Source organism: Podarcis pityusensis (genome assembly GCF_964106645.2).
Source record: "Podarcis pityusensis genome assembly, chromosome: 13".
Lineage (NCBI taxonomy): Eukaryota > Metazoa > Chordata > Lepidosauria > Squamata > Lacertidae > Podarcis > Podarcis pityusensis.
Genome location: NC_138038.1, coordinates 33367824 through 33378771, shown reverse-complemented (window position 1 = coordinate 33378771; position 10948 = coordinate 33367824). Strand labels below are relative to the sequence as shown.

The 10948-nt window shown below is 47.1% G+C and overlaps 1 protein-coding gene across 4 annotated transcripts in view; it reads right to left on the bottom strand.

The window, feature by feature from the left end:
• Positions 1-576: 576 nt before the first annotated feature.
• RNF112 (ring finger protein 112) overlaps positions 577-10948 on the bottom strand; it is a 24149-nt gene continuing 13777 nt past the window's right edge. For all 4 annotated transcript variants that reach the window (XM_080978651.1, XM_080978649.1, XM_080978650.1 and 1 more), the window contains 6 exons: positions 8493-8579; positions 7254-7374; positions 6012-6142; positions 3724-3777; positions 2948-3022; positions 577-2249 (listed from right to left, as the gene is read on the bottom strand). In XM_080978651.1, the coding sequence (XP_080834777.1) occupies positions 1707-2249; positions 2948-3022; positions 3724-3777; positions 6012-6142; positions 7254-7374; positions 8493-8579 (1011 nt within the window). In that variant the 3' untranslated portion in view covers positions 577-1706. The remainder of the gene's footprint in view (positions 2250-2947; positions 3023-3723; positions 3778-6011; positions 6143-7253; positions 7375-8492; positions 8580-10948) is intronic.

Genomic DNA, 10948 nt, shown 5'->3' with positions numbered 1-10948 from the left:
TTTGAGGCCAGGAGTGAAAAATCTGTAGCCTTCCAGATGTCACCCCTGATTGTTGGCCATACTGATGGGAGTTAGTACAGCAACATCTGGAGAGTGACAGGTTCCCCTCCCCAAGTTTAGGTAATTTGTTATTTCTTTACTGGTCAACTTCCCTGCACCGAGAAAAAGAGTATTAGTTCTTCAAAATGTGTGCTTCTTTTGACATCTGGCTGGCCTGAGTAACCATCCAAACTGCAAAGCAAACTTAGAAGATGGAAATGAAGACTAAACACTGCTTTCCCCAGCCTTCTCGTGTCCTGCCAATAAGCTTGTTTTGACTCCAGGCTGTTCACATCTGGATTTCGTCCCCTGCAATTAAGGCAAAAGTCACCTGAGGCTACAGCATTGTGATGGCTGAGAACCAGGATATATGATGTTCTTTTTGTGTTCTCATAAAACTGGTTGTGTTTTGGGTGTGTGTAGCGGGGTGGGTGGGGGAGGAAATGGTGGTGGAAAGACCTACCACAAAGGTTTGGATCCTGAGCTGCAGTCTGAGCAAGAAGGGGGCAGAAAAACCACACACACAGCCAAGCCAGGTAAAATAAATAAATGTATTTCCTGAAACAAGAGCCAAGAGAGGCTGGGTAGGCAGGGACAAGTAATAAGCAGCCCCCAAAGCCAAGGCACTTGGATATAATGCCGGGAATATAGAGTATATCTGACAATGAATTTGCTTTCCTAAAAAGTGTTGCGTCAGAACATCAAGTTTCTAGGCACTTCAGAATACACTATGGAGAATCAGTGGGAAGGTTTCCCTGAGGATAATGAGAGAGGCTTTATTCCCATGAACAAGTGCAAATTTCCCAGCAGCCTTTGCTGTTCAATAGAATCGGGAACTGCATCCCTCACTCACCTGACATTGCATACCTGAGAGACTGAATCAGCAGGGTGCTGAAACTGATTAACCCCCCATGAACATGGTAACAGCTGAAAGGTTTTGACCTCCTGAAATAAATTGCAGGGAGAGGGTGCAGCTTAACTACATCAAGAAGAAAATAACTCCTTTCCATTCCCTGACTTCACACTAGAGGCTAAAGTGAGGGCTCACTTTTCAATATGTGAGCTTTAAAGAGGTGGCAGTAATGTTTCTCCCAGGATGCCCTTCTAGGATGCCACCAGGCTGCTCCCTAGCTTGTGTTGCTGGTGCTACAGATAGGCCAAGGAAAAAATAGGAGGGTCCGATTTCCCCGTCCCCTCCACTCTGCTTATTATCTCAGCATAGGTGTTGGGGGCAAAAGTAACCTGCAAAAGGGTCCATGATACTCCAGAGGCCCCCTGTTCTGCATTACCTGTCCTGGACACTGAAGGAAGCTGGAAATGGACACAGAAGGAAGCACTGCTCCCTTACCTACCACTAGAGAGAATGCAATCATCCTAGCATCAGAAGGCCGCATTACTAGGCCTCAAGTCATCACTAGTGTGTCACCTCTCCATGTTGATGAACACTAAGGGCATGCTATTTTGCTATCCCTTAACCAGCCACGAGAGGGAGAGGGAGAACAATTCTTAATGTGTTTTACAGGACAGTATGTAAGATCCATTCCCCTGCTGCCATCCACACCCTTGGAGATATGCCTGAATGAGAAAGGAGAGGTGTGCAGGCTACAGTGATCTGCCACTTGTTTGCAGCAGAAGCTGTAGGTCACAGGACTGCCTCTTTGTCAACCCTAAGGTGAGTTCCGTGACCCAATGAGGCACCTTTCATCTGAGAGGCTGGTTTCCTCTTCACCCTCAGGGTCATCTTCACTCACATTCTTGGCCTCCTGGGTCTTCCTCTCCCCGATGCTGCTCCCCACGCCAGCCCCAACCCCACCCCCAATGACCGCAAAGGTGCTTGCACCAGCCATGGTCCCAATGGCAAACGTAGCGGCAGTGCCAGTGCTCAGTGCAATGGCTTCTGCGGCCAACACGGCAGCTGCCACGCCAGCCCCGATGGCTCCACCAGCTAACCCCACAGCACCCACGCCAATTGCCACCCCAGCTTTGAGGGCATGGGACTTGTAGCGACGGTGGTAGCGCTCCTTAAAAATTTGAGCTTCGTGCTTCAGGTGGTCTTCCAGTGACAAGATGGACTCTGTCCGGCCCGGTTCATCACCCTGCAGAGAATCCTCACACCGCCGCATTAATTCGCACTGCTTGCTCAGAAGGCGCCGCGTCATGGACTTGGGAGTCACTTGCAGGCCAGCAATCATGGGACGACAGAGCTCGTCCTGAGTGGAAGAAGGAAAGATGTGTCAGGGTTACAGAACTGGGTAGGAGGGAAGGAAAACAGAAAGGAGATGCCAGTTCATTACCCAAGACAATCCCACTTCATAGTAATACAATTGTATTTCTCCTGCCCTTTCTCCTAGAGGATCATATGGCACCCGTGGGGAACCTTAGGCCTGGGGGCTAAATGTAACTCTCCAGGCCTTTCTATCTGGCCCTTGGGGACTCTCCCCAAGCATAGCTAGATCCCCTCTTTGCTAGTCACAGGCCTCACCACTCCTACTTCAAGACTTTCTTGCGAGTTTGTTGTATTGACTCGCTGTAATGTGTCCATGAATTCTGGCAATGCCTGGTGCTTGCCTGGATATCATATAGATAGAGATGTGTGAGTGTGTGCAGAAACTAGCCTACTGTACAAAAGTAAAGTCACTCCTGGAGTTTCACATCCTATCCAAAACATCTAAAAATTTTAATGTTTCTGGACAGTTCTCTCAAATGGATCCTACAGACGACACCACCTGTTATCCCTAAAGTGCAACCAACAGTGGTCCAATATTATAAATATGTCCTGCCACCAGCAACCTGCACGGCACATTTATTTCCTTCTCCCAAATCCAACCCTCCAAAATTCCTCAAAATCTTCTTTGCCAACATTTTTCTTAACCCACAGCCACATCTGTTGATTTGGTTCTGCTCATACCTGCTCTCTGATGAAATCTGCAAACTCCTGCCGCAGTTTTTCCTGGGTGTCCAGATTGTGTAAGGTGATAGCCATCTGGGGAGGGTGGAAGGAAATGGAAGATTCTCATTTTTCAGTTGAGTCCCCTCAAACCCCATTGCCAGAAGTGGCAAAGGAAGGTAAGTATTCATTCATATACCAATCCTGCTTGTGCCAGCCATCTTCTTCAGTTTGCATATGACATCTTCCTTGTGGTGATGGACAGGAATAGAGGAAACTGCCTTACACCAAGCAAACCATTGGTCCATGTGGCTCAATGTTGTACTCACTGACTGGGAGTGGCTCTCCAGGGTTTCAGGCCGTAGTCTCTCCCAGCCTTACCTGGAGCTGCCAGGGATTGAACCCTGAACTTTCTGCATGCATAATGAATAGTCTACCACTGAGTTATAGCCCTTCCCTATTGATAACACAGCAACAGAAGCTGTCGCCCCCCCCCCCCACTCACTGACCTCTCAGTCCCATCTCGAGAAGGTTTTTATTTCATTTATCAAGTAATGGACACCTGTGGTCTGCTATCCAAGCACTAACCAAACCCAGAGCTGCTTAGCTTCAGCAAGGTTATTGTATTATTTGCCATTGAAATATACCCTGGCTGATGGATGCAGTGTCCAAAAATGCAGCTTCTGCTTAAATAGATCAAACAGGTAAGCCAAACGACAAGCAATATGGGGGCCTGGTCAAGGAAACAGAAGCAGGGCTGATCATGAACATCAGATGATGAGAGTGAAGTTTGATACCTGAGTGACTGAAGAGAAGCCAAACTTATACTTCTTCATCAGAGAGGAGAAATTCTGAAAAGGAAAGAGAAGAAAAGGAGTGGCATCTGAGAATGGGGTTTACAACTGCCTCCCCACACCAAAAGACAGTCACATACTGTCAGAAGCCACAGTGCTGCAGTTAAATACATTCACAGTCCACACGTACATCACATTTGTTTTCCCACACTGGGAGCATGTACATTCATTTGCTTTTTTACAAATGATGTTTTGACTTTCGGCCCTAATAAGACAACCGCACAGTTAAAGGGACCTTAACAGTTAATTAATACAACTAGGATAATAAAAATATCAAGATTGCAATGGGGTTTAGAACAAACAAACTTAAGAAGCAGAACCAATGACAAACACAAGAGAAATGGAGTTCAAGCCAGGGCAACTGGCAAATTCCAAAAAGGGAAAGAAAAGAGAAAAACAAAAAACAAATCTTGATTTTGGCAGCATGGCCTAAGTTCCACTGCAGTGGAGTTGCAGCTCAGCCTGTGTGTTAGGACAAGCCACACCCACACTAACACTTGGACATGCTGAAGGGAGTCAACGGCACTACTGAGTTGCAGCGGTGTGCCTGACGGAGAGGTCTCATATCTCGAACTTTCTCCTAGTTAGCAATAGCAGCACTGGCTACACTAGACCTGAAGTACAGCTTAGCAAGTGAGGTGAGTGGAAGGGATGGCAATGAGTTGGTCCCTGTCCCAAAATACATAGGAAGCTGCTTTATACTGAGTCAGGCCATTGGGTCCATCTAGCTCAGTACAGTGGTACCTTGGGTTAAGAACTTGATTCGTTCTGGAGGTCCATTTTTAACCTGAAACTGTTGTTAACCTGAAGCACCACTTTAGCTAATGGGGCCTCCAGCTGCCGCCATGCCGCCGCTGTGCGATTTCTGTTCTCATCCTGAAGCAAAGTTCTTAACCCAAGGCACTATTTCCGGGTTAGCGGAGTCTGTAACCTGAAGCGTCTGTAACCTGAAACATCTGTAACCCGAAGTACCACTGTACTGTCTGTACTGTATGCTGGCCAGCAGTGGTTCTCCAGGATTTTAGGCAGGAATCTTTCCTACCTAGAGATCAAACCCTTCTGTATGCAAAGGTGTTGCTCTAACACTGAGCTATGGATGCTCCTAATTAATACAGGATGTAGCAAAGTCAGAGCAAAGTCAGAGTCCATTGGGCTCAGTACTGTCTACACTGACTGGCAGCACCTCTCCAAGGCTTCAGGCAGGAGTCTCTCCCAGACTTACCTGGAGATGCTAAGAACTGAATCCGGGACCTCCTGCATTCAAGGCAGATGTTCTGCCACTGAGTTACATCCACCCATTGGATATCAGCCAGGTCTACATTATTTTTAGATTAGAACCAGTCCAAGAGTACACCCATCTATACACATACATACTAGCAGCTTTTCTTCACATAGCCAAAACAGCATCACACAGACACCAAATCTTACTTCAACCCTGTGTTGCAACAGTTACATTTCAGAGAAAAACTAGACTTTGACTGGCCAGCTTTTAAGTCAGCCCCTACAGCTGTGCATTTAACAGTCACACGGTGTCCAGCTATTAGCATGCAATAATGTTTAGCTCTGGGCTGTGAAAAACTTCACCTGCTGAAAAGCAACACAGGGATGAAGAACACCTGCCCTGCCACCAATGCTTATGGACTACAGCTCCCACCATCTCTGGCCACATTGGCTGGGGCTGATGGATCTTGGAGTCCGACAACAAGAGGGCCAACGGATCAAACTTCTGTCATATGTACATGTACATGTTAGGGCAATGTTTTTATTGGTCAATCTCTTTTAGCACATGCCTATACTTTAGTGCAATTAAACTCTAATTAACAGGAGAGCCTCTACTTCTTAATGGCAGTGTAGGGAGGTTTTCGGCAGGCAAAGTGCTTTTGCACTCAGCGTCTCCTTGCCCCCCACATTCCATGCCGGAGTAAGAGCCAGGTACCAAGATGAACTACCCCCATCCCCCCAATCCCTGGGGGGGAGGATTTGCAAGGATAATTACCCTCAATCGTCCTTGTTTTCCCTTTGCCAACAATCTCCTGCTGTCATGGGGTCTTCCTCCATTAAGGCAGAGCAGAACCAAAAGCCTCTACTCTTTTATATAAGCCTACCCTAAGCCATCTCTTTGCACATAGCACATCTTCTTTGCCTATCAGAGCAGTGTGACAGGCAGAAATTCAACAGGTGGAATTCTCCATGTTCTGTCCAGATTAGAGACTTGATTCTGCATCTCTTACCTTCACCTTGGCTGCAAGTTGTGCCCCTGTAAGGGCTCTTCCCTCCTGGTCACTCTTTACATGCGTTACAGCTGTTCTGGCTATGTCGTTCCCATAAGCCTTCAGGCAATCCCTAAAATCCTTATCCATGTCTGGAAGGGGAAACAAAAACAAAGCAGGCAATTCAGGCAAAGGAACTGTAACAAATGACACTCTCAGAACAGCTGCTCCCCCTGGTGGCCACAAAGAATGATGCTGAAGGTTCAGTAGCCCTCCCCAATTTTACATTTGACCATGCCACTGAATATAAGGAGAGAGAAACCTAAAAGCACGTGAACAGAGCATTTGGAGCAGTAACTTAGAACCACAGAATTGCAGAGTTGGAAGGGACCCTGAGGGTCATCTAGTCCAACGTCCTGCACTGCCATCCATGGGTGGGCTCGAACCACCAACCTTCCGGTTAAAGGTTTGCATTCAATACCAGGAATGGGGAACATGGGGTCTGCCAGATGTTTTTGAACTCCAGCTCCCATCAACCCCAGTCAGGATGGTCAGTGGTCAGCGTTGATGACATGTCACATGTTCAGCCGCCTTGGTCTGGGGCTAGGCAATGAGAAGCTGTAGCTTCCACCCTCCTGCAGCCTGATCCAGGCTGCTGCTGCCCACTTAGATATGGGTGGGAGAAAGTGAGAAGAAATGGTAGATCAAAGTGACAGATAACATTTCTTTGCATCACATTTAGGTTTGACATAAGTGATGCCAAAGCCTGAGAAACTGGAAGGACTAAAGGACACAAGTTATTGCAAGTTGTTTTAAACTGTTTTTAACATTTTGTGTTAGTTCTTGCGACCCACCCTGGGGCCTTGAAGTGAAGGGTTGGTAAATAATGAAAGAAACATCACTTCTTCTTTTTTTACATGATAGAAGTGGGGAAATGCTTTTCTATTGTTTTGGGGTTAAGTAGTACATGCTGTACTGCTTTCTATGGGCAGACTAAAGAAACAATGAGGACATCAAAGGGAACCAGTAATTCCAGCCACCAGATAGCAGAATTAAGCAGTTTTCTCCTCTTTAAAGTCTTTGGCTAGCAAGGAGAAAACACCACTATGGATTAACAAAGGAGTTTATTATGGAACCAAAGCTCCACTTAGTGGATGAATGAGTGAACAGCTCACATGCTGCACAGAGCTAATGCAGATTAGAGGAGCAAGAGTTGGATTTGGAGCAGCTTGTGGGAATGATGGAAAGAGAAGAGGTTCTTACCTGCAAGTGTGCCCTCAGTTCCCACCACCAGCCTCTTGCCAGGGAAGGGCATCAGGTAGCAGCGGGTGCTGGTGCTCCTGAGGGCCTCCAGGGCCCGTGGGTGCCTTTTGGGATCCAGTTTCTGAGGAGAAAGAATGAGAGAGAATTAGATGTAGCCATCCAAAAACAACCACCCGGAGCCAGGCTTGTTGTGAATGGGACTTCTCAAGCACTCTTCCAAAGCAGCTAGTTGGGTTGGATTGATATATTCATATTCGTATTCATATTCATATTATTATTTATACCCCACACATCTGGCTGGGTTTCCCCGGCTACTCTGGGCAGCTCCCAAAAGATTAAAAACAGAATGAAACATCAAACATTAAAAACTTCCCTAAGCAAGGCTGCCTTCAGATGTCTTCTAAAAGTCAGATAGTTGTTTATTTCCTTGACATCTGATGGGAGGGCATTCCACAGGGTGGGCGCCACCACCGAGAAGGCCCTCTGCCTGGTTCCCTGTAACCTCACTTTTATCTCTGCATGGTTTTCTAACCCATTCAACAAGCCATAACTTCAACAGTAAAAATAATAGAGCCAACAAAGCAAATTATAACTAATACAAACAGCAGTTGGAATAAAAATCCAGAATCCTACGTAAGTCCAGAAGCTAAAAGCAATTAGAACAGAAAATCAGGAAGGGGGAAAGTACTTGGCACAAGAATTTAAATATGCCTATTGCAATCAAAGCAGTGGCCCAGTTACACCCACCAGGCCATTTCAGCCAAGCCATGCCCACTTACCCTACACCTGTCATCATATTTGATGCCAGGTGTGGGGTAGGTAAAGATGTGACTGGGCCCAAAGGGCATCTCCTATCAACAGCACCTGAAAAGTACAAAGCTGTGCCCTTCAAAGTATGTGGACAAAAATGAGTTATCTGCATCACTGTGATGACAGATGAGTGACCCTACCCACCAGTTCAAGCTGCCCATGAAGATAGATGAGATAAGGACCCACCCCACCAGTTGGATCTCATTCCCCATCCCTGAATCAATGGGTCTGGATAAACAAAATGGCCTTCTATTCAACCTTAAAAAGCCATAGATTGGGTACCAGGCAAGTCTTTCTTCGGAAGGCATTCTATAAAATGGGGTGCCGCCAACAAAAAGGCCCTCTCCCTGGTAACCACCTTACTCACATAGTTGGAGTGGAGAAACTGGAGAAAGACTCTCCATCCAATGCTTCCACTGTCACATTTACCTGTATGGTACTTTGGAGGTAATTCTGTCCCTCCTGGAATCCAAATTGAGGTGGGAAGAACCAGTCACGCACCAGGACATCAAGATGCTGCAACAGAGAGACGAAGCATGTGAACTGCTTTTCCTACAATATGCTCCTATTCCTCTTACACAAATCATTTCAATGACCACACTTTGACTACTGTGTCCAGCTCGGGCACTGAGTCTGAAAAACGATAATGTAAGGCTGAAAACTGCAGAAAAGTGCAACCCAAATGATGCAAACAATATATCATTTAAATCGGAACCAGTGAAAGCAGTGAATGCCCTGTGTGAGTGTCTGGAAGCAGTTGGAAGGTAGATGGTGGTTAACAAACTGAGGTTGAATCCCAACAAGACAGACGTTTCTGGCGGGACAGGGCAGATGTGGGATCTCCCTGGACCTGCATTGAGTAACTGCCACTAAAGGACCAGTTTGCATTTCTTAGTGAAGAAAGTATTGATCTGATGTATTGATCTTTCCTATTCTGGTTAATACAAGAGGATTCTAGAAGCTACTAGAAGTTTCTCTGTGTGAGAGAAGCAAGCAGAAGGGTCATGATTGTTTTGGTTATACCTTCTGGAAGCTGAGTACAGCTGGTTTGAAATGGTTCCCTTATCTCTTCCAATTAAGGTCATGCTGACTATAAATATAGGCCAGAAAGAGCCTGGGTTCTACTTTCTCTTTCTATCCCTCTGGTGTGTACATAGTATGATTAGTGTTAAAGTTTAGTCTTGTTTTAAGTTTATAAGTTTTTTTAAGTGCTGCAACTGGACTGTGCCAATCCTTAATGTACAGTGGTACCTGGGCTTAAGTACTTAATTCGTTCAGGAGGTCCGTTCTTAACCTGAAAATGTTCTTAACCTGAAGCACCACTTTAGCTAATGGGGCCTCCTGCTGCTGCCGTGCCGCTGGAGCACGATTTCTGTTCTCATCCTGAAGCAAAGTTCTTAACCCAAGGTAATATTTCTGGGTTGGCAGAGCTGGTAACCTGAAGCGTATATAACCCAAGGTACCACTGTACTGGATTTGTAACCATTTATGTTCATTTGCCTTCAGCACTAGTAAAGCTCTGCTGGATGAAGTACAATTGCCTCTGGTCTATTTTTGGAAACTGCATTGTGTTTACCATATTTTTCATCCTATAGGGCGCACCGGCCCATAGGACACACCTCGTTTTTTTGGGGGGGGAAATGCATAAAAAAAATATATTCCCCCCCCCCAGCCGCGGCTGCCGCCCCAAGCCTTGCGGACACCCACAAGCAAGACTTGCAGACATCCACCTGAAGCACGGGGGGCTCCGGAGGGCTCCCCATGCTTCGGGCTGCAGGCTGCCGCCCGCAAGCCTTGTGAGCCCGCGGGACCTCCCGCCAGGTGCGCAAGGCTTGCGGACACCCGCCCGAAGCACGGGGAGCCCCCCGGAGGGCTCCCCGTGCTTCGGGCTGCAGGCTGCCGCCCCAAGCCCCGCGTGCCCGGCGGGACCTCCCGCCGGGCGCGCAAGGCTTGCGGACACCCGCCCGAAGCACGGGGAGCCCTCCGGAGGGCTCCCCATGCTTCGGGCTGCAGGCTGCTGCCCGCAAGCCTTGTGAGCCCGCGGGAACTCCTGCGGGGCTTGCAAGGCTTGCGGATAGCTTCCTGAAGCCTGGAGAGCGAGAGGGGTCGGTGCGCACCGATGCCTCTCGCTCTCCAGGCTTCAGCGAAAGCCTGCATTCACCCCATAGGACGCACACACATTTCCCCTTCATTTTTGGAGGGGGAAAAGTGCGTCCTATGGGGCAAAAAATACAGTAAGTTTTTCCTCCACACGTATGACAATGCATAGCCACTGGTTCTTTTGGACTCACCGCTGTCCATGGAAGTGCAGGTTAACTCAGTCAGATGAGCGGCTAATAATAATATCAGTATAATTATTAACAGTTGCATTTGTATGTTTTTACCTTAGGAAAAATGTGAATAACTGGGAACATGACAGAGGCATAGAAAACAATGCCTGGTGTTGAGTAATACAGAGAGGGACATGCTCTTTTTCCTGTCTCATAATACACAGGGTCATCCATGAACAGTGTGAAATTCAATGGAGAATCTTTCCTCACATGGAGCATTGTTTTAACTATGGAAGATGCAGTGATGACCATCAACCTGGTCAGGATAAAGTTACCAATCGCTACCATTGCTACTGCTCAGGTATCAGAGGCAATACCAATTGCTGCAGAAAAACAAGTGGGAGAATGCCATTGTGCTCAGGTTCTGTTTGCAAGCTGAATAAAGCCGAACTTGGGAAGATTCAGGGCAAAGAAAAGGAGGCACGCCTTCACACAGCACATACTTAAATGAAGGGATTCTCCCCAAGCCATACTCCCTCCTTTGAGCCCTCCTTGCATTCTGATAACGTCTCTTGCTTGCCTAGATGAAGGACGGAGAGGGGAATGCAAGTGTCT